Here is a 24,477-nt window from a genome sequence, read left to right as displayed (position 1 = left end):
ACTATTCACAGGCTGTAACTAGTGGGGTACCGCAAGGATCAGTGCTTGGGCCTCAGCTATTCACAATCTATATCAATGATTTGGAATGAGGGGACCAAATGTAATATATCCAAGTTTGATGATGATACAAAGCTGGGTGGGAATGTAAGTTGTGAGGAGGACGCAAAGAGGCTTCAAGGGGATATAGACAAGCTAAGTGAGTGGGCAAGAACATGGCAATAGGAATATAATGTGGAGAAATGTGAAGTTATCCACTTTGGTAGGAAAAATAGAAAAGCATAGTATTTTTTAAACGGTGAGAGATTGGGAAATGTTGGTGTTCAGAGAAGACCTGGGTGTCCTTGTGCACTAATCACTGAAAGTTAACATGCAGGTACAGCAAGCAATTAGGAAAGCAAATGGTATGTTGGCCTTTATTACAAGAGGATTTGAGTATAAGAGTAAAGACGTCTTAATGCAATTATATAGGGCCCTGGTGAGACCACAGCTGGAGTAATGAGGCAGAAATTCCGGTCCCTACGGGTGGGTACGCGCTGTGTACTCACCCGTAGGGCCAACGGAAATGCCGGTTTTAGGCATGCACTGCACATGCGCTGGAAACCGGCATTTCCGATCTGTCAAGAAAGCTGACAGATCCTCCGGCTGCCGGGAGAAGGGCCTCTGCGGGTGGAGAGTTCCATTTTTTGGAGACCCTCCGCCCGCAGAAAACATTTACAATACTTGCGCCAGGCCCTGCTTTTACCAGGATAAGAGTTGAAAAAACTTTTTTTTAAATGTTTCCACTGATTTATCATTTAAAAATACTTTAAAGAAAGGTAAGTTTATTTTTAGCCCTATTAAAAACTTCAATTTATTTTTTCAAAAAATAAAATTTTGTTTAAAATACTTAGGCCTAGAAATTCAGTATAGCCACTTTTGGGGCGGTAAAGTCGGGCGGGCGCTAAATTTAGCGCCCGCCGGAAAGTGGAGGCCACTTCGCCGATATTCAGTAGCTTTGGCCAAGGAGTTTGGGCGAGCGCTGAAACTGGCGTTGCACTCCTATCTTTAGGCGCTAAGCTGGCGGTGCAGACTGATAACGCCGAGGCCGGGCGCAGCGCAGGTGCGGTCATGTTTTGATTGACAGCAGACACCCTGACGCCGGCCAGCTCTTAAAGGGGGAAGGGTCGACTTTGTCTGCTGCCACGCCCTGGATAGTGGAGCCCTGCAGCTAGGCCTGAACACTGCTGGTGGACCCAAATAGCGCCTGAAGCCATGCAGAAGGCCCGTGAACGAGCACAGCGCTTCTCAGAGCATGCTTTGAGGGTGCTGCTTAGGGGTTTGGAAAAGAAAAGAGAGATCTTGTGCCCGGACAGTGGCAAGAAGGCTCCCAGGAGGCAGTACAGGAGAGCCTGGAGGGAAATCGCCCAGAGGGTCTCAGCCAACAGCGATGTCCCCAGGACTGGTGACCAATGCCGCAAGAAGTACAACGACCTCACTCGGTTGGTCAGGGTGAGTACCCTTTCCAGTGTCCTCCTCATCCTTGCATGTGCACCTCACATTATGGGCAAAGGGACCTCAAAGGCCTAATGGCCAGCCCTCCTCCCGCAGCTATGGCACTGGCATGATCATCAATAGCACTTTCTGCACTTTACACACTGGCCAAGCTATTCGACCATGGGAGGCAGTGCACACAACAACAGGGCACCACACTGTACTTAGAGGCCATCCTTTCTCTTGCAGGCCAAGCTGGCGCAGAATCTGAAGAGCCAGACTGTCACCGGGGGAGGCCGTGTCCAGTTCCAGGAGCTCAGTGACCTGGAGGAGCGCGTGGCTCGACTCATGCGTGCCCGGGTGGTTGGCCCCGTAGCTATTGGAGATGCCGACCCTGTGCTGGGCCCCAATGGCAAGGACATGACCGTTTGCACCTCTCTCGTTCCCCTTGCGCTTCAGATCTACATCCTTTGCCACTGTCCCACCAATGCGCATAATGCCACCACTCATGCCTCCCTCGCTGACGCCCTGTCCTCACTCTAAAGCTACTCTTGTGCCTTCCTGCTTTCAGCTGGTGAGGAGGAGGTCCCTGAAGCTGAGAGTGCCAGTCCCTCGGAAGAGGAGGACGACGAGGACCAAGAGGAAGGCGGCACATCGGGGGAACCCTCATCCGCGCCAGGGGATGGCAATGGAGGGGAGACGTCTTGCCTGGAGGAGAGCCAGGGGGAAGTGTTGCAGGGGGGTGTAGCTCCTGGGCCCAGTGGCGTCCAGGCACGCGGGAAGGGTCGGGCAGCACGGCGGCCTTCTCCCCAGAGGGGGGAAGTGTTGCAGGGGAGGGCAGTTGCTGGGCCCAGTGGCGTCCAGGCACGCGGGAAGGGTCGGGCAGCTCGGCGGCCTTCTCCCCAGAGGGCGAGACCGGCCTCCAGTCCGGAGACGGTCCTCGCCCAGGAGGTGCGCCTCCTTGATGAAATGTCCGCGGACTCGGAGCGGCGCCACACCGAGTTCATGGGGGTTGTGGGACAGTTGCCTCAGGCCATTGAGTCCCTGGCTCATAGTGTGGCCGATTTCGGGGACTCACAGGCCAGGGGTGTCGACCAACTCGCGGCAGCACAGGACACGAGTCGAGCACGGTGGCATAGTGGTTAGCACTGTTGCCTCACAACGCCAGAGACCCGGGTTCGAATCCGGCCTCGGGCGACTGTCTGTGTGGAGTTTGCACATTCTCCCCGTGTTTGCGTGGGTTTTCTCCGGGTGCTCCGGTTTCCTCCCACAGTCCAAAGATGTGCGGGTTAGGTTGATTGGCTATGATAAATTGACCCTTAGTGTTAGGGGGATTAAATACGTGGGGTTACAGGGATAGGGTGGGATATGTGTTGGTGTAGGGGTTATGGGGATCGGGTGGGATATGTGTCGGTGCAGGCTCGATGGGCCGAAATGGCCTCTATCTGCACTGTGGGGTTTCTGTGTGTGTGTGTTCTGTGAGAGTTCCTGAGTGGTGCCGTGCAGACACTGGCTGGTCTGATGCGGGCACAGACCAGGGCAGTTCGGGCACTCACTTCTGCCACACTCGCTGTGTCACGGAGGCATCGCCAGGGCACCCGCCGCCCTGCTGCAGCACAGCGGTCTGGCCTTCACCAGATTGCTGCGCTTGCTGCAGTGCCAGCCCGGCCGAGTGCCAGTGTCTCTGGCGACCAGCGAGCGCCTGGCATCAGCCAGCTTGCCCCCATTGCTGCAGCCGCCACTGCCACTCCCCCAGCCAAGCTGCGACGAGCTGCTGCAGAGACTGATGCTGCCCAGCCACAGCTGCAGCAGTCAGCAGCCGGCCCCTCCAGGGCCGGACCTCGTCTAGGCCGACCCCCAAGGGCATCTGCCGTCACGCATTGAGCCCCTCAGGAGCCTTCCCCCAGCCTTGCAACACCCACAGGGCCCAGGTTGAGGCGGAGCAACATGTCGGGCAGGGGCCGGAGAAGCCTGCACAAGGACTCGCCCTCTCGGCACACCAAGTAGAGTGTGTTGCCAACTGTTTTTTTATATGGGGGTGTTTGTGTTCTGTATGCGGGGGGGCTTATTTTGGTAAGGCCGAAGATGAAGGCCAGTTGGATGGACAAGTTTTGTTATTCCTCCCCAGGTTCTGGGAGTGAGATATGTTTTTGACTGTTTTTTGGGGGTCTTATCTGTTTTTCTGTTTCATGTGGGAAGGGCCCCGAGTTTGTTAAATAAAGCTTTTTATTTATTCAGCTTGTCCAGGTGTCATGTTTCAAGTGGTTGTTGTGTTAACCGGCTGAGGGCTTGCGGAGCGGCTGCATTCAGGTGCGTTCATTGCCACAAGCCATTCCCTGACAGGGGGCCTAGAAGTGTCGTTCAATAAGCCGCCAGCGGACAGCCCTTGGACCTTGTGGCTCCCTCCTGGGCTGGTACTCCTCCTCCTCCTCATGGTCCTCCTGCTCGTCCTCCTGAGGTGGTGGTCCAACGTGAGGTGGCAGTGCCTGAGTCCTGCGGATAGCCAGGTTGTGCAGCATGCAGCAAACGACGACGAACTGGGAGACTCTATCCGGCGAATACTGTAGGGATCCGCCGGAACGATCCAGGCAGCGGAACCGTTGCTTGAGGACGCCAATCGTTTGCTCTATGATGTTCCTTGTGGTTTGATGGCTTTCATTGTATGCCTCCTCAGCAGGGGTCCTGGGCGCGCGGAGCGGGGTCATGAGCCATGTACACAAAGGGTAGCCCTTGTCCCCAATAAGCCATCCCCTTGGTGGAGGCTGTGCCTCGAACATGTCAGCCACAGTAGTCTGGCGCAGGATAAATGCATCGTGGCTGCTTCCTGGAAAGCGGGCATTGACAGCTAGGATGCGCTGCCTGTGGTCACACACCAGCTGTACATTGAGGGAATGGTAGCCCTTCCGGTTGCGGTAATCCTCGGCATTGTCGATAGGTGCCCGCATAGCCACATGCGTGCAGTCAATGGCGCCCTGCACCATGGGGAAGTCGGCGATCCTGGCAAAACCGACTGCACACTGCTCCTGCCTCTCTGGGGTCATGGGGAAGGAGATGAATTGGTGTCTCCTTGCGAAAAGGGCATCGGTGACCTGCCGGATGCAGCGATGCACGGCGAACTGGGAGAAGTTCGCTATGTCCCCAGCAGCGGCTTGGAAGGAGCCGCTTGCATAAAAGTTCAGAGCCACCGTGACCTTCACTTCCACCGACAGAGACGTCCTGCACATCAGCTGTGGACGCAGATCTCTGTGAAGCAGCTGGCAGATCTCTGCAACCACCTCCCTTCTGAAGCGCAGCCTCTTAACACAATGCGCGGCAGTCATGGTGAGATAGGACACCTGCTGCCGGTATTCCCTGAGTGGGTAAGGCCTACGTTGCCGACGCCTGATGGCCCCTCTGCGTCTAGGCATGGCTGGCCCTCTCACACAGCGTCTGCGAGCCCTTCGCACATAATGCTGGAACTGAGGGTTGGAACCCCATGCAGCCCCCATAATAAACTTGCAAACAGTGAAATCACAATGAGTCAAATTTCCAAGCTCTGGCCAGAAGCCAAAAATACCTCTCCTATGTTGTCCCAAATCAGTAAGGTCTGTTCCTTGGTCTCTGTCCAGAAATCCAAAGCACTAAAGTCATTGCAGCAAAATGGCTGGCCTTTATAGTTCAGTCTAAGTGCCCTTTAATTAGCGCTCCCCGAGGCCCGCAGGGCCTCTGCTGCGTTCCACTTCACAGTTCTTAACAGCGCCACGCCCACATTGGGCGGGCGCCACTGAATTTCCGGTTTGGGGCGCACAAACAGCGTTGCACGACGAAATGACGTCATAAGCTGCGTGCGCAGCTGAGCGGGCGCAAACACTTTGCGCCGGCGCTAAATGTCAACTGAAGTTGGGCGTAGGCGCAGATCGGCCTGCGCCCGGGCGCTAAGGGCCTAGCGCTCGAAATCTACCCCTCTTATGGCGCTAACGGCTGGCGAACGCAACTGAATTTCTAGGCCTTAATTTATGTAATTTAAAGTCATTTTAAAAATGTGATTTAAAAAAAATTTATTTAAAGTTTTACTATGTTTTTGGGGGTGATCTCTATCCATATATTTGAGAGGTCTTCCTGTCAAATGTATGAATGGAGATTCCCTTCTCTGATTGGCTCCCCATGGCCCACGGGATCCCAGGGACGCTGCGAACCGCCTGCGCCTCTGGGATACGTGGGCCCTGCACACCGGGAGTTTGGAGAGGCCTAGCAACGGAACTCTGCGCCTCCCGGGAGCCCTCCGGTCCAGGCGCAGATTTTTCCAGATTGCAGCCTTCCACCCGCGGGAGGCCTGCGAACGGAATTTCTGGGCCATTGTGTACAGTTTTGGTCCCCTTACCTAAGGAAGGATATACTTGCCATAGAGGGAGTACAACGACGGTTCACCAGACTGATTCCTGGGATGGGGGGATTGTCCTATGAGGAGAGATTGAGTAAACTAGGCCTATATTCTCTGGAGTTTAGAAGAATGAGAGGTGATCTCATTGAAACATACAAAATTCTTACAGGGCTTGACAGGGTAGATGCAGGGAGGATGTTTCCCCTGGCTGGGGAGTCTAGAGCCAGGGGTCACAGTCTCAGAATAAAGGGTCAGCCATTTAGGACTGAGATGAGGAGAAATTTCTTCACTCAGAGGGTGGTGAATCTTTGGAATTCTCTACCCCAGAGGGCTGTGGAGGCTCAGTCATGGAGTATACTCAAGACAGAGATCGATAGATTTTTGGATATTAAGGGAATCAAGGGATATGGGGAATAGTGCAGGAAAATGTAGTTGAGGTAGAACATCAGCCATGATCTTATTGAATGCCGGAGCAGGCTCAAGGGGCCAAATGGCCTACTCCTGCTCCTATTTCTTATGTTCTTCTGTAAAACACATCTCTCCATTTATTGTTGATGTCTCAGTTGTGGAGAATCTGGCTGAGGGGCTAAATTGCTGAATAGGAACTTGCTGTAGAGTGTAAGAGTTGTTGACAGACTTAGGGTAATAGTGAGGATAGACTGGTTATCACTGAACTGTGACTTGCAAATTGAAGTGCTCTATATACCTCACTGAGACATTACATACTTGTACACACTTTGCTAACAAAGGATGGACTGGCCTGTAGAAGTTCTAGTCAGGCATGTACACTAGTGTCACCAGGAAGAAAGAAGAAACTCCTTTTGTTTAATTATTCTCTGAAATATGCAATCCAAAATATATAATTTTATGTTTTTATATTTCAACTAAAACTGTATGTCATACACCTCAGTGTACCTGAAAATATTGAACATACAACATCAACTCTATAGCACCGTCAACATATAAAAACATCCCAAAAGGCTTCACAGAGGTGTAATAAAAAAATGGACACTGGGTCAAAGCAGATACAAGAGCAGGTAACTAAAAGCATTAGTTTAAAAGAGGTTTAAAAAAGGGTCTTAAAGGAGGAGAGGAAGGTGGACAGGCAGAGGGGCTTAGATAGGGAATTCCAGAGCTTGGGGCTTAGACAGACTGAAGGCACAGCCACTCAATGATGGAACAGAGGGAGAGGAGGATATACTCGAGGTTAAGTATACAGAAGAGATGTCAGGGGGGCTATAGTACTGGAGGAAATTACAGAGGTAAGGAGGGATAAGGTCATGAAGGGATTTGAACACAATGATGAGAATTTTAAATTTGAGGCACTGGAGGGCTGGGAGCCAAAGTAATTCCGCGAGAGAAGCGATGATGTGCGAGCGGGCGGGACTTGGTATAGGATAGGATAAGGGCAGCAGAGATTTGAATGAATTAAATTTCACATTCGGTGAACTATGGCAGGCCAATCAGAGCATTGGAATAGTTGAGTCTGAAGGTGACGAAAGATGAGAGTTTCAGAGGTAGATGGGCTGCGGTAGTAGCAGAGACAGGCGCTGTTATGGGGATGAAAGTAGAGTCTTTGTGAGAGAGAGAATTTGGAGTTGTTCAGTGCAGAGTATAATGAAGGAAAGGAGTGAAGATTTTTCAGGGATAAACCTGAGGGGGATGGCAAACAATGAGTATTTTAAAAAGGAGAATGCTAAGAGAGGCACAGATGGTAGCTGTATTTATTTAGCACAGCTTTTCTGCTGTTAATGTCTAACCGTTTTTTTCTCTCTTGACCCAAGATATTTCTTCCAATTCAATACACAACTTCACACATCAATCAGAGTACCCTTTAGAAATACAAAAATACATAAAATGCAATTCACTCTGAAGCAAGTTATCTACTGCAGCACCCAAGCAGACAACCAACTTGGTTTCTGCTTACGGGTCTCTTCATCCTACGCTATCGCCATCTCCCATAGGACGTGAAGTTGGAAAACCGCCATGTTATGTTGTTCCCCTTGCAGAACAAAAAAAGGGGACTCGCAGTTTACCCACAAACCAAGCATCTAAAATCATAAATCAGATTTATAACCAGCCTTTAATTATAAAAAGTCACTTCTTAAGAAAAATTTTGAAAATAAAAAACTGCTGTATTAAGTAGATTTTAACAGGGAAGAGAGAGATGAAGAAGCTGGCTAGTGGATATGCACCACATCCTTTCAACATGGGGAAGTAGAGAGAAGCATGCATGTGCAAACACATACAAACACATGCACAGCATGAGATAATGAATAGTTAATGGTTCGTAAAAGACATCACTGCTAAACATACTATTTAACTATAATTAGCTATGTAAAAAGCAAGTTTGAGGAAAGATGAGGATCCTGTTTTGAAACAGGTTAGTAAATCATGAGATGCCAATCCCACAGAGACACATCAATATGTACCTCCCTTCACAGGAAGGATACCACAAACATACAAGAGAGGTTCCAAACTGAAACTTTCAACAATATTAGTTCAAAAGTAAAATAAGACAAAACAAAATATGTGACGCCTGCCACTGATCAACTAAACTGGAAAACACCACGTAATGGTACTCATCCAGTCAATGCAAAGCTGATACCAACAAGGCTGGGATGCATCTCAAGGACATTTAACTACAAGTCAAGACAACTATTCTAATCCTGTACAGATCATTGACAAGACCATATTTGGAATATTGTACATTCCACATGTACACTGACGACGCTCAGCTCTATCTCACCAGCACCTCGCGCGATCCCTCCACTGCCTCTGACTTGTCACGCTGCTTGTCCAACATTCAGTATTGATGGGGAAAAATTTCCTCCAATTAACTGTCTTCGGTCCCTGCCACAAACTCAGTTCCCTAACCACTGACTCCATTCCTCTGCCTGGCCACTGTCTAAACCATTGGCAGCCATGCCTTCAGCTGCCTGGGCCCTAAACTCTGGAATTCCCTCCCCAAGCCTCTCCGTCTCTCTACCTCTCTCTCTCCTCCTTTAAGACGCTCCTGAAAACCTATCTCTCTGTCCTAATATCTCCTTATGTGGCTCAGTATTAAATTTTGTTTGATAACGCTCCAGTGAAGCGCCTTGGGACCTTTACCACGTTAAAGGAACTATATAAATTCAAGTTGTTGTTGTTTGGCACGCTACCTTCAAAAGGACACCGATGCACTAGAAAGGATTCAGACTAACAAGGACTCTAAGTTATGAAGATTCATTGCTTATCATTACAAAAAAGATTAGGAGAATACATAATCCAGGCTTTGACAATGTTGAGAGGAATGGATGATACAGAAACAAGCAGGTTATTTCAGTTGGACTGTAAGCATTCAATGATATTCATATACAATATATTACAATCATGTACAGAGATGAAATGCAACAACTAAGTATTGTTAGTAGTGGCATGAGACAATATTTTTAATGTTTGCTAAAATATTATATATTGCACATTTAAATCTATGAACAAAACAAAAGGAAAGAAATTACTTTTCCTATTAAACTACTGTATAAAGATAAATATGAATATTGTATAAAATATTGCATAGTCAGCACAGAGTACTGAAGAGCTTGAAGTCATTGGTTGAGTTTTCAGTGTGTGAGTTGTGATTTGTACATGTTCTTCATCAAACACAAACCTACTCAAAACTACATACTTCTTTGCAGTGCATCCTCAAACATCCATTATTCTATATTTTAACCTCATTTATGTGACCTTGCAAATTGTTCACAGGTTTTATTTGCAGTACAGAAACAAATTCCATATGTTGTAGTTCATGACCAGACCTGTTCCTGCTCACTTTCTTCAAAGCTATTTCTGAACTCATTCTATTTGCAACCCCTTTCCCGCTCTCCCCCACCACCACCATCCACTGCATTAATCTGTTTTTCTTCAAATTTATCCGCTTATTATTCTGTTTCTATAGCTCGATTCTCCTTCCTCTTTATTACAACTCTCCACTTTGGACTGTAGGAACAATACTACTATCCAAATGTCACTGCCCCAAATGAACTATAGCAGTATCTGTGAACTATCCCATCAACATTAACATATCTGTTATAATTATGAAAAAATTACTCACCAATTATTCTCAATATTTACAGATTATATTTTTTTAAATCTCATTTACAATCAGGGAACAGGGTTCTGCAGTGGTCACGTAACTCATTGTTCTTGTGGTGCTAATGAGTTATGTGATTAGCACCACTCTGGTTTGTTCTGTATAAACTGCCAGTCGCTTACATTCCCTGTTCATACCAATATGATTACTATGATACATGAAAAGTACTGTACAAAATAAAATGGGAGGGGAGAAAGTGAACATGGCGCCCAGTAACTTTTATATTTTTGTTCCCCTCCTCTCCCCCAATTGCAAGAAGCACTACTTCATATTCTGGTTAAAAAGGATAGCAAAGGTAGAGCTTGAAATGAAAGCTAAAGGGGCATTTGAGAATAAGACAAATAGCAGTTCTACCCCTTTCATCGCCCCATTGTTAAAATTACTGATTTAGTCCAGCAAACTGGGGTTCACTTTCAAGCACTACAAATATAAACCAAAAGATTAAACATGGCAGGCTTTCAATAAGTCTAGATAGCAATAGATAAAATACTCATTAATTTCATATTTGGTCTTTAAAATATTAAATAAGGTAAAAGATTAAATAAGGAGAAAGACTAGAACAGAAACAGGGATGAACTTATACCAAAAAAAAACTTACTGTTATTTGCATTTATAATTATTCAGAAACTTCCACCATGTCAGTTGACCTTTACAGATGTAATTATTTGAATTACTCTTTAAAAAAAACCTCAAGCAAAATTAGTTTTATAATATGCAAACCTTTATTAATGACCAGAAAGCTCTTACAACCTATAATACATCACTGGCGTGACAGCAACTGAAAGGTATGAAAACATTTTATTGCTGACAACTGTCAATTACATGGTCATAAAAAGGGGAACAAAATTCTGAAATTACAGCAAAGGATTTTATTTTGTTATGAACTTATTAGTGTGTGAAATGACTGCCATTGCCGAGTATTTCAGGTCTAATACTTTACTTTAGATCTTTACAACTAAGTGTTTTGGACCTATTAGATCATGTTACAATTTCTTTTAGAAACTGATCATTAAAAATCAGATTGGAGCTCATCCAATGGCTTAGTAGGTAAATGCTCTGCACAACGTAGTACTAAGATACACAGGTACTGAATGTCCCCGGTTCACTCCTTGAATTGGACTAAGTTAGCTCGTTTCAACACAGGAGCCAGTTGCAGTGTTAGAATTGGTCTCGGCACTCTTGAGCAGGGGGTTGAAGGGCAAAACAAAGCAGCCAGATTCCTGCGGTTTCCAATGTAGTAACTCCTGCTGGAAAGCGCATTTGTCGTTCTTCGCTACAGTCGAGTAAGCTGCTGGCACTTATGCCAGTAATTTCCGCGGGGGGTCTCCAATCTTCAGCCACAACTTTAAAAAAAACCCAGACCTGTCTGGTCTTGTAGCAATAATCTTGTTCTGGTCTTGTACTTGTAACTCTAAGTTAATACTGAGAATTTCTTTAGTACTGAAGTGCCTAGAAAGCTCTGACAGCATCATATGAAGAGAGAGACAGCTCATGAATTATTTTCTTTTATGTGCGAAACACAATGACACAGAAACAGTTTTCCTTCAAACTAACCGCATGGAATGAGTGGAAGGATCCATTCACAATGTCAGTTTTCATATCTGTCAAGATTCAGCAATCTTCACCTCTGGCACTATGATTTGAAGGAATCCAAAGTCCAAAGATAAAGAGCAGAGGTCAGTGTGTTAAGTACACAAACCATCTATTCCTGCAGTTGACCTTCTCTGTGACAACTCAGGGCTATGAAAAAAAGCTATTTTAATGGGCCAAGGAAATAGCCACATCCACTTGTCCAAATAAAAATTGTTTCACAGCCAAGCAATTTTCTTTGCCATTTATCCTCTCAGACAGTTATGTGGATGTAAAATAAATTGCTACGATATGATTAAATATATAACTATATATTAGACAACACATTATAAATTCAGATTAATACAGATACTTTTTTTTATAATGGGTAGTTGTTATTTGGTTTACCAGTCTGAGGTTTCCCCCTTTCCCATGATTTTCTTGCCCCATGGTAGGTGTCTTTAACTTTCACTCATACCTCAGTGAAATGTGGCAAGGCATGACGGTGAAAAGAAAGAAATTACCGGACGCAGATACAATACATATACATGTTTTTGCTGTGGGGGGTGAAGAGAAGTAAATAGTTTTGGTCACATCGTGATGGTGCACAGGGTCAATTCTCCTCTGCACCACATTCCTGTTCTAATCAATTTCACCAAGAGTAAGCATTACATAAAGTCCAATTCCTTCTTCACAGGGCCAGAAGGAAGAAAAACAAAAATCCCGGGCCACTGTTGTGCCCCTCCGAATGGTCAGTTCAAACCAGCATTGGCAGAGGCCTGGTTGGGTACAGGTCAACAACGTATGGTGCACAGTTAGCACAGACCAGGGATGAGAAAATCATTATGAAGGTACAAGGGGAAAATATCTTATCATTTGAACCCTCTGGGATGTGTAGTTAAACTTCACTTTCATTTCTTAACTGGCAACTTCCTCTTAAATAGTAATTTTACAGAAAACCATTAGTCCATCCAGCCTCCTCTTCCAAACCACACTATTTTCGTACCGTGATTCTGGAACTAAAAGTCGTGCATACCCTTCCCTAATGGAAATTCATCCAGTCCTTATTTTTTTTTTTTTTTTTAAGTTATTGAAATTCTGTTCTACCACCACTGGTAATGTTTTTCACAATTTTATCACTCTTGTACTAAAACAAACTGTTGCCAAATTTCCTATTTTCACACCCATAAGTTTAAATAGTGTATGCTAGTCCTGGGTCAAAATCCATCATATCTGTGAAAATCTTAAAGACCTTTATCAAATTCCTGCTCATTCTCCTCTTCTCCAGAGAGTAAAGTCCCAGGGTTTACATAGGATATACGACACAGAAACAGGCCATTCGGCCCAACTAGTCCATGCCGATGTTTATGCTCCACTTGAGCCTCCTCCAGTCTTTCCTTATCTAAATCTGTCAGCGTAACCATCTATTCCCTTCTCCCTCATATGCTTGTCCAGCCTCCCCTTAAATGCATCTACACTATTCACTTCAACCACTCCCTGTGGTAGCAAGTTCCACATTCTCACCACTCTTTGGGTAAAGAAGTTTCTTCTGAAGTCCCTATTGGATTTCTTGGTGACTATCTTATATTGATGGTCTCTAGTTATGCTCTTCTCACATTCTCTCTGTATCCACTCTATCAAAACCTTTCATAATTTTAAAGACCTCTATTAGGTCACCCCTCAGCCTTCTATTTTCAAGAGAAAAGAGACCCAGCCTGTTCATCCTTTCCTGATATGTATACCCTCACATTTCTGGTATCATCCTTGTAAATCTTCTCTGCACTCTCTCCAGTGCCTCTATATCCTTTTTATAATATGGCGACCGGAACTGCATGCAGTACTCTTATGTGTGGTCAAACCAAGGTTCAATACAGTTTAGCATAACTTCCCTACTTTTCAATTCTATCCCTCTAGAAATAAACCCTAGTGCCTGTTTTTTTTTTTATGGCTTGCTAACCTGTGGCATAACTTTTAGTGATTTGGGTACATGTACTCCGAGATTCCTTTGTTCCTCTACCCCACCTATACTCGCACCCTCCAAGTGATAAGTGACCTCCTTATTCTTCCTACCAAAATGTAATACCTCACATTTATCTGTGTTGAACTTCATTTGCCAATTATTTGCCCATTTTGCAAGTTTATTAATGTCCTCCTGTAATTTGTATTGACTATCCCCCACAATTTGGTATCATCTGCAAATTTAGAAATTGTGTTTTTAATTCCAAAGTCTAAATCGTTAAATGTAAATTGTAAACAACAGTGGTCCCAGCTCTGATCCTTGTGGAACACCACTACCTACCTTCTGCCACTGTGAATAGCTACCCTTTACCGCTACTCCCTGCTTTCTGTCTTAAAACCAGCCAGCAATCCATTCCGACGAGGGGTCATCGACCTGAAACGTTAACTGTTTCTTTCTCCACAGATGCTGCTTGACCTGCTGAGTATTTCCAGCATTTTCTGTTTTTTTAGCAATCCATTCTGCTACTTGTTCCCTGACTCTGACTTTGTTCTCTGACCTTATTCATTAGTCTATTATGGGGTACCTTATCAAAGGCCTTTTGAAAATCTAGATAAATTACATCTACTGCATTGCCAGTCTACTTTCTCGGTTACCTCTTCAAAAAATTCAATAAGGTTGGTCAAGCAAGATTTTCACTTTTGAAATCCATACTGACTATTCATTATTATACTTTTCGTTTCTAGATGTTCTTCTATTCTCTCCTTTAGTAGGGATTCCATTATTTTTCCTACCACCGATATTAAGCTGACTGGTCTATAATTCCCTGGATATGTTCTATCCCCCTTAAATATAGGTATTACGTTAGCTGTCCGCCAGTCTTCTGGCACTACACCTTTTTCTAACGGATTATTAAATATGTGTAGTAATGCCTCTGCTATCTCTTCCCTAGATTCTTTTAAAATGCATGGATGCAATCCATCCGGACCATGGGTTTTATCCTCTTTGCATTTGATTAGTTTATTTATTAATATCCCCATTTTTATTTTAAATGCACTTATCTCATTACTCATCATCCAATGTCACCTGTTCTATCTCCCTAGTAAATACCGAAGCAAAATAATGAGTTAATATTTCTGCCATCTCCCTATCGTTACCTGTGGTAATGTACTGTCTATTCCTTAATGGCCCTATTCCTCTCCCAACCTTCCTTTTTTTATTGATGTGCCTGTAAAATATTTTACTATTTTGTTTTGTGTTCCTTAATAATTAACTTCATAGTTCCTCTTTGACTTCCTAATTGTTTTTTTGACTTCTCTCCTAATCCCTTTGTATTCTCGCTTATCATGCACTCCTCTGCTATCTATGTACTTAATGTATGCCTCTTTTCTTACCCTCAATTGTTCCCTTATGTCTTTATTCATCCATGGAGTCTCATTACTGTTTAGTTTGTTCTTTCCTATCAGCTGAATATATTTTTCCTGCATTCTGTTGAACATCGTTTTAAATGTTTCCCATTGTTTGCCAATATTGTTGCCCATTTTATCTTCCCAAGTTCTATTCTCAGCCCCTCAAAAATCACCTTTTCTCCAATCTATTAATCTGTTTTTTGTCATACTTATGTCCTTCTCTATAATCATCTTAAAGCATATTATATTATGGTCACTATTGCCTAAATGTTCCCCCTTTACTTCCCTTAACTGCTCTGGCTCATTCCCCATTACTGGATCCAATAGCGAATCCTCCCTTGTTGGGCGTTTTACCTACTGGGTTAGAAAGGAGTCCTGTAGACATTGTAGCAACTCCATTCCCTTATCCCTTTTACCTACCTCTTCTGTCCAATTAATATCGGAGGTAGTCAAAGTCCCCCATGATTATTATTCTACGTTTTTTACTCATTTCTCTAATTTGTCTGTATATTTCTTTCTCCACCTCCCTTCCACTATTAGGTGGCCTGTAGACTGCGCCTATTAGTGTGATTGATCCTTTATTATCTTTTATCTCTATCCATATGGATTTTATTTTTCCATATTTTTCCACTCCTTTCCCCCCCCCTCCCCTTTCCTTTTGTTTCTCTCACACACCTGGCAGCTATCTCTTGCCCTGCCAGTACACTTTACACCGAATCTCAGCCTATTACCATCTCGTCTAGCTTCTAATCTCTTTTACTTCTTTTGTTTCTTTTATTCTTTTGTCCGATCGCAGCCCTGCCTTCGATCTAGTTTCTTTTCTTTCCAGTTTTGAAGAAGGGTTCGACCCGAAACGTCAACTCAAATTTCTCTCCACGGAGGTTGCCTGACCTGCTGAGTTTTTCCAGCATTTTCTGTTGTTATTTTGGATTTTATTTTTGTCTTGCTGATAGCTGCGTCACTTATTTCTACTGCCATTATGTTATCCCTAATAAGTACAGCTACTCCACCTCCCCCTTTTCCCTCTCTATCTTTTCTAAATATGTTATACCCTGCAATTCCCAGTCCTGATTTTTCTGTAGCCAATCCTGTCCCATAACTAAGCCTTCTAAGTTCACAACTCAGCTTCATAACTCTTCTGGACTCCCTCCAATATTTCTACATCTTTCCTGCAATAAGACTACCAAAACTGCACACAATATTCCCAATGCACTCACCAAGGCCAAATAAAACTTCACCTCCTTAAGCACATGTCACACCCTTAACTATACTTCACAACATTTTAATTGCTTTCTTCACCACCTATGAATGCTGAATTGACAATTTCAACAACCTATCCACCAAAACCCACAAAGCTATTGCCTACTCTGCCACCTCAAACATGGTGCTATTTACAATGTAATCTACATTAGCAGTTATTCTATCTAATCTCATGACTTTATACTTATCCATGTTGAATTCCCATCTGCCATCTCTCTGCCCACTGGCCTAACCTATCCCAATGTCTTTGAATTATTGCATTGGTTGGGATTACAATATTCTGTCTCTATGTCATTTACAAAAGTTATAAACAACAGCAGAGCGAACATCAACCCTATGCAACTCCACTGGCAACCGGTTTCCAACACCTCCTCACACTACACCACCCTTTGTTATTTACCTTTCAGCATCACGTCAATCCTGTCTAATACTTTGCCACCTATCCTATAGGCACACACCTTGTGAATCAGTCTATTATGTGAGACAGTGTCAAATGTTAGTTTAGCTCCGTGGTATCACTCTCATTTCTGAATCAAAAGCTGTCAAGCCCCACTGCAGGACATGAGCACATAATCTAGGTTGGCAATTCAGTACAGTACTAAGGAGGTGCCATCTTTTGGATGAGCTGTCAAACTGAAGCCCCATTTGCCTGTTCAGGTGGACAGAAGAGATCCCACAGCACTATTTGAAGAGCAGGAGAGTTCTCCTAGTGTCCTAGCCAACATTTATTCCTCAACCAACAGAAAACTGTATGCAATTTGGCTGCCACATTTGCTTACATGACAAGAGTGACTATATTTGAAAATGTAATTAATTGGCTATTCCAAAGTACTTTACAGCCAAAGAACATGTAAAGTAGTATATAAATGCAAGTTTGTTCTTTCCTGAAATCCAGTGAGACAACACCCACTACCTCATCTCTATCCTCCTGATTGGTAACCTCCTCAGAAATCCAGTAAATTGTTCAAACACAGCCTGTCACTTCTGAACCCATGCTGGTGCAATCTAATCAGAGTCTGTCCTTCCAGACTATCCCTTTTCCTATCCCTCATCAAAGCCATGATCATTTTTCCCATAATTGGGTAAGCCTTGCTGGTCTGTAAATTGAGTATTCATTACTTTTCCATTTAAAAAAAAGGGAGATGTCACCTTTTCTATTTTCCAATCCATTGGAATGTTACCCAATTCCAATGAGCTTTGAAAGATACGAGTGAGGGGCAGCTTAGTCCACCAGCATCTTTGAATGGAATCTGTCAGAGCCTACATCTTTGGTTGCCTTCAGCTTCCTAAATCTTTTCACTATGCTTCCCCTTGTGATACTAAGCTTTTCCTGTCTGCTCTACTCCTTTCTCCAATCAGGTAGCTCTTTTACCCTCTTTCAATAGTAAAATCAAGTACATCAAGCACTGAATCTAACTTGCTGATGTGAATACTGCAGCTGTATCTTCAAGACTTGTTAAAGGAACTGGAAGGAGGGGCAATTTTGATTTGTGGCCATGAAGTAGACTTATAATATGTCTTTCGCTGTAGTTCCAAAGCTTTGGACATAATTTTTTGGTTAACCTTTCCATGCTTATGCATTTGGAACCCAAGGGAGTAAAAAAATTGGCTTTGGTTAAAAATACCATAGCCTTAGAGGAAACGTTACTGGAACCGCTAACAAGCCATCAAATTTCACATGAGTAATTTACACTATGCTGGTCAAACAATTCTTCAAAACTTCACAGCTTTATTATATTCTTAGGTAAGATTGATGGCACATACCACAGGACATTAATTTGATTACATCACCAGAACACAATAATCTACATCCATTTTGAAAACTGGCTTTTCACCAAAGCAGAAGATAAATGAAACATGTATCCAAACAAAATGATTTACATTGGTGAATGGCTTTTTCCTCATTCTAATTACACATGTACTAGCTTAAACATTTTTAGCCCAACATATTTTTGATTTTTGGTTTAAATTCTGACAACAGTGTAGCCAGCTAAATTAATCAATATTTTCAATGTACTTTAATATTCAAGATTATGAAGGGTTATGATATTATTTCCATTGTTGTGATGGTAATGAGACACAAGTTTAAGATAATCACAAAAAAGAACTGAAGAGTGGTTAGAAAAACTTGGCTTATCTGTACCTTAACCCCATCTACCCTCCGTGGTTCCATAGCCCTCAGTACCCTTGCCTAACAAAAAGCTATCAATCTCCGTTTTTAAATTTTCAATTGACCTAGCCTCAACAGCTTTATGGGGGAAAGAGTGTTCCAGATTTTCACTACCCTTTGTGTGAAGAAGTGCTTCCTATTGTCATGCTTGAACGGCCTAGCTCTAATAAGATTATGCCCACTTGTTCTGGACTCCCCACCAGAGGAAATAGTTTCTCTCCATCTACCCTATCAACTCCTTTAATCATCTTAAACACCTCAATTAGATCTTCTCTTATTTTTCTAGACTCAAGGGAATACTATACAACCCTAGTCTACATAACCTGTCCTCATAATTTAACCCTTTTAGCCCCAGTATCAATCTGGTGAATCTGCGTTGCACCCCCTTCAAGGCCGGTATATCCTTCCCGAGGTTTTGGTGTCCATAACTGAACCCTAAATAGGGTCTAATCACAGCTTTATATAACTGTAACATAACTTTCACCCCATTATATTCCAGCCTCCTTGAGATAAAAGCCAACATTCTATTAGCCTTTTTAATTATTCTTTGTACATGTCGACTAGCTTTTAGTCCTTTTGCAAATTTCTGCTCCCAACTACAGTATTTACTGTACCACCTAACTTGGTGTAGTCAGCCAACTTGGATGTATGACTCTATATTCCTTCAGCCAAGTCATTTATAAATATAGTGAAAAGCTGAGGCCCCACTACAGATCCCTGGGGTACACTGCTCGTCACACCCTGCCAATTGGATACATACCCATTATACCTACTCTCTTGTCTCCTATCTCCTAACCAATTCCCTAACCATGTCAATAGGTTGCCTCCAGTTCCATGTGCTCTCAATTTTGTTAGCAGTCTCTTTTGTGGAACCTTATCAAATGCCTTCTGGAAGTCTGTATAAACAAGATCCATAGACACTCCCTTATCTACCACATTAGTTACCGTCTCAAAAAATTCAAATAGATTTGTTGGACATGACGTACCCTTTACAAATCCATGCAGGCTCTGTGATCAGTTCATGTTTGTTCAAGTGCTCAGTCACTCTGTCCCCATTAATAGATTCTAGTAACTTCCCCACAACAAACATCAGACTAATAGACTTATCATTTCCTAGTTCATCTCTCTTACCCTTTTTAAATAATGGAGTGACATTGGCAATTTTCCAATCATGGGATTGAGAGTTTGAGAAAAAAACACTGATACTGACTTGATGGGCCGAATGTCCCATTTCTTTGCTGTAATGTCCTATGGTTCTTTACACTGGATACTGAAGTGTACAGATTAATGTGAACATTTTTAGTTAAAAACAAAGATGTGCCCCACTTGGGATTTGTAATCAAAAATAAAATATAATCTTAAATTTCAATTTCAGAGTGCTTTGAATAATGTACTCCTGAGAATCTGCATTTTCCTGTCATCGACTTTCCTTTAATATTATCAGAACTAAAGGAACGAGCCTTTGGTTTAGTGGGAGCATTCCCGCCTCCAAGTCAGAAGGTGTGGGGCTTGAACACTGCTCCAAATAGTCCCGGCAAGTGGAGATTGGAGCTCCGATTCTGAATTCTGGGTTCACATCCAGTGGGATACTCATGTCTGGTGGGTGTGGGTTGCCTCCTCATCGTTTGGGTTATGGTGGCCCATAAAAACCTCCCGCCGTACATGACTGACCCCACTATCGGTTCTGTTGCTTTAAAAAGCTGGTTATGGCCATGGAAGGTGTGTTCACGTTGCGGCCTGTCAAAGACTGTTAATCAGTCTGTGAATCCTTCCACTACTTCAAACTATTCTCCATGGGAAGAGTGTGAAGGTACAAAAACAACAGGACTAACTATAACGATAGCAAAATACTGCGGATGCTGGAAATCCGAAATAACAACAGAAAACGCTGGGAAAACTCAGCAGGCCAGGCAACATCCGTGGAGAGAGAAATAGAGTCAACGTTTCAGGTCGAAACCCTTCGTCCTGACGAAGGGTTTTGACCTGAAACGTTGACTCTATTTCTCTCTCCACGGATGTTGCCAGGACTAACTATAAACTGGAGTATGAAACTGAATACAGATATGACACAAAATCAGAGAAAAAAGTTAAAGATTGAAGTTAGTGTACAGGTACTCCAATCTTAAATAAGGTTCAGTTTGTAAGAGTTTAAACACCACTAACACCAGTGCATTGCAAAAGTCCTTTCCTGCTAAATCACTTCTTACAGGGATACGAATTTAATCTAGAGCACTGGCACTTGAATAAACGAGGTGCTGGCATGTGTATAAATTATGATGGCGTCTCCCTGAAGCAAAAGAACTTCAGTAACACACACCATAAATGGTGCAATATCGGTTTATTCACCGAGTGACAACAGTTCGGTTTCCAATACTTTCTGGAACGCATCCCATAGATCAGGGAATACGATCACGAAGCAGCAACATTATTTACACTTTTTTTGCCGGTTAGTTGTATCGGAGATTGCTTATATACTGAAAAAAGCAAGATTGCGAGTTTAAAATAAAAACAAAAACAGCACATCAACCACAATGCAATATGGAAATCCCCAGAACAAGGAAATTGTGAGATTGCACTGGATTGATAAATGAGTCCTGTATGCTGCTACTTAGCATTGCAATTCCGCAATGAAAAGTGGAACCGGTAGAAGTGCTAATTTATACTGGCTGGTACCTAACATTTTAATTCTTTATTTTCCTTCCATGGCAAGAACCTGAAAAGGACGCAGTCTCATTAACTCACTCACGAGTGGATAATTGTTCCTAAACGCGACAAAGTCAGCCAGGAGAATAAACCTCCTGTGAAAACTGACAGCGCACAATATTCCACGTTTCACGTTTAACCCTTTGGGTGGCAGCTTTCAAAATGCCACTTTTTTGTTTACTATCAAACATCGTGGCAAAGACACCAAAATGAAAACTGTAATAATGTTAGCGGTTTGCCATGTCCACATTTAAAGTGCTAAACAATACACAGGTGCTGTGCTCTGAACTGTCCCTGACGTCACCTGTAAGATTTTTTTTTTTTTTTTTAATTTTTATATATAAAAATCGAGTCCCAAAAATCACTCCGCGGTGAGAGGAGGGCATTAGATTCATTGAATGTTACATTCTCATCTTACCTTGAGCTAGGGTCTGGAGCACGTGGATATGAAACAGCACAAACGTCCACAATCCCCCAAAACATCCAAACAAATTAAAGTTTCCTCTCGCACCAGCAAATCCGACGGTTCTTTTGAATACTCCCGACTTCGGCCCCAAGATCGGTGCAGCCATCCCACCACCACTTGGGTTTCCAATCACCTGCTTATCGATCACTCCCCTCCAACAAGGCCCTTGCTTTATTTCCCTTTGGTTATTGATTGTACAGTCCCCGCTCCCGTGTTCTTTGGCAATTCCCATCCCCTGGCGACGGACTGGATTGGGGCGCTGCTGCTGCCGCCGCCGCTGCTCGCACATTCCTCCCGGGCGAAGGGTCCCGCTCGGTCCCCGCGGGCTGATCTTCTGGCATCGACCCTCGGGGCGATTGATCACGGATGTCGCCGGGCTGAGAATGAGTTGGTGGCTCGCAGCCCCAGAGTGCGGTCTCCTGCTCCAATTACCGACCATCGCCTCCGGGCCCGGGTGCCCAGCCCCTGGTGTATCGATCACCTCGGGGTACCGATCAGCGTCCACCAGTCGCCCCGCGGTGACCTGCTCATCGATCAGCCCGCAACTCGCGTCTCCCATCTGTTGATCGCCTCGATTAGTGCAGTCGGGTCGCGCTCCTAACAATCGATCACGCTTTGGTATTTTACTGATTCAATCTTCCCACTCCCCCTCAATGAATAAGAATATTTTTAAACGCCGCCTTTGGCTTGAGTTGATTTTAATTTTTGGCTGGTTGCCGGGTCTGGAGGGGGAGGAGGCTCGGCTTTGGTTTAATCTCTTGCCGCCTTCTGAGAAAGAATGATTAACCAGGGTTGGGGTCTCTCTCCAAAGTCCTGATTTCCTGGATGTGCCGCCTTCACCCCCGGGAAGGGGAAATGAAAGGAAAGTTGATGCAAATGGACGCGTTTTCTTCACAATTCTCAGTATTTTTTAATATATATATTAATTCCACGGATACTTTCCGATCCACAGCGGCCCGGGGAACTCCAGATAGCAATAATTGGATCACTCCGAACTTTCACCCTCTCTCTTTTAATTCCTGGTTGATAATTAACTCCAACTTGTTCACCTTTGCAACGAAAGTTAGCTTATTGCAAAATAAGGAGTGGGAACAGAGAGTCAAATTCCCAAATCCTATAGGTCTCGCCGTTAAAGTTTCAACTCATCATTGGAGTAACTCTCAAACTTTAAAAAAAAATTAAATTTCTATCCCCCCAACTGGAAAGCCTGCAGTTGACAAAGTTTGAAGTTTGATCAGTCAGTCTCTGAACGGTGCCAGGGGAGGCTCTCGCCACACACGCAGCTACAGATTCAGTCAGACATGCACATCTTAACGTGCCTTTAAAAATAAAATCAATCTTCAAAAACTTTAAACCCCTGGATAAGATTGAGAATGAAATTCTACGAGGTAAACCCCTCTTGTCGGATGACTTTGCTCCAGGTTTTCATGTTGTTTTTAAGGCGGTTTGTAACGGGAGCTTTTAATTTTCCTCTCCTTGCCCGCCGCTTTTCCTCTCGCTGGACAAACTCCTTCGGCTCGAGCTGGAGGAAGCTCGAGCACGCCTCCGATTGGTCAACGCCATCTACCTCAACTCGCAACGGGATTGGTTAATAATCCGTCGGGGGGCGGGCAATTCTCACTTCTGATTGCCTGAGCGGATTTCCTTCTCACACGCTGATTCGCTGGAATTGGGGGGCCGTGTCTGTTCGCCCTGATTGGTTGGAATGCGATCTTCATTCTGATTGATCGCCCTGCAGAAAGACGCTGGCATTTTATTGGTGATGGGGAAGAGACTGCCTCGCCGGTGATTGGTCATATTAAATAGACCCGCCCTATTAAATGGGGTGGGCGAGCTGAAAATGCTGCAAAATACTCAGTAGGTCAGGCAGTATCTCTGAAGAGAGAAAAAACAAAGTTAACATTTCAAGTTGCTCAGCTTTCATCAGAGCTGGAAAAAGTTAGAGTTGCAACAAGTTTTAAGCAAATAAAGAGGCAGGGAAAGACGGGAGAAGAGGAAATATAAAAGAGAAAATCTGTGAAAGGGTGGAAGGCAGGAGTGTTTAAATGACAAAAGGGATGGTAATGGGACAAGTTAAGAGATAAAAGACGTGTCTAGAGGTAACACCAGAACCATTACTAGCACCTTCTAACTGAGAAAATGGGAATAGTGGTTATGATCTGAAATTGTAGAACTCAATGTTGAGTCCAGAAGGCTGTAAAGTGCCTCATCGCGCTTGTGTTGAGCTTCATTAGAACAGTGTATGGGGCCAAGAACAGAGAGGTCAGAGTAGGAGTGTGGCGGAGAATTAAAATAACAGGCAACCGGAAGCTCAGAGTCACGTTTGCGGACTGAACAGAGGTGTACCGCAAAGCGATCGCCCAGTCTCTCCTAAGGGGAGAGATAATGTTGATTGGTTGCAATAAGGAAACAAACAAACACCCAAAAATTGTGTTTAGCAATGAAATGAGTGAAGCAACAACAGAAAATGCTGGAAATACTCAGCAGGCCAGGCAGCATCCGTGGAGAGAGAAACAGAGTTAACGTTTCAGGTCTGGGACCCTTCATCAGAACTGGAAAAAGCTGGAGATGTAACATATTAAGCAGGTGCAGAGACGGGGGGGGGGTGGTTAGGAGGGGAGGAAGAAATAGAAAGAACATCCTGTACTTTTGTAAGAGGCAGGAAAGATAAAATGTTGCAAATGGGAATGGCAAAAATCATACTGCATGAAAAATGGGGGCAGGGATAATTATCTGAAATTGTTGAACTCAATGTTGAGTCCGGCAGGCTGCAAAGTGCCCAATCGAAAGATGAGGTGCTGTTCCTCAAGCTTACGTTGAGCTTCATTGGAACAATGCAATAGCCTGAGGACAGAGATCAGAGTGGGAGTGAAGCGGTGAATTAAAGTGACAGGCGACCGGAAGCTCAGGGGCACCCGTACGGTCTTCAGTAAAGTGCATAGGCAGTAATTACTTTAAATGAGTCCTTCAGATTAATTTTT

The 24,477-nt window shown here is 44.0% G+C and overlaps 1 protein-coding gene across 2 annotated transcripts in view; it reads right to left on the bottom strand.

Annotated features, from left to right (window-relative positions):
- The window catches only part of sdk1a (sidekick cell adhesion molecule 1a), an 897,759-nt gene extending 874,725 nt beyond the window's left edge, over positions 1-23,034 (bottom strand). For both annotated transcript variants that reach the window (XM_086000285.1, XM_086000286.1), the window contains exon 1: positions 21,449-23,034. In XM_086000285.1, the coding sequence (XP_085856411.1) occupies positions 21,449-22,055 (607 nt within the window). In that variant the 5' untranslated portion in view covers positions 22,056-23,034. The remainder of the gene's footprint in view (positions 1-21,448) is intronic.
- Positions 23,035-24,477: the final 1,443 nt, after the last annotated feature.

This window comes from Somniosus microcephalus, chromosome 11 (assembly GCF_052327205.1).
Source record: "Somniosus microcephalus isolate GS21.2 chromosome 11, FLI_Smic_1.0, whole genome shotgun sequence".
Taxonomy (NCBI): domain Eukaryota; kingdom Metazoa; phylum Chordata; class Chondrichthyes; order Squaliformes; family Somniosidae; genus Somniosus; species Somniosus microcephalus.
The sequence above is the reverse complement of the archived record's forward strand: the minus strand, read 5'-3'. Positions and strand labels throughout refer to the sequence as shown.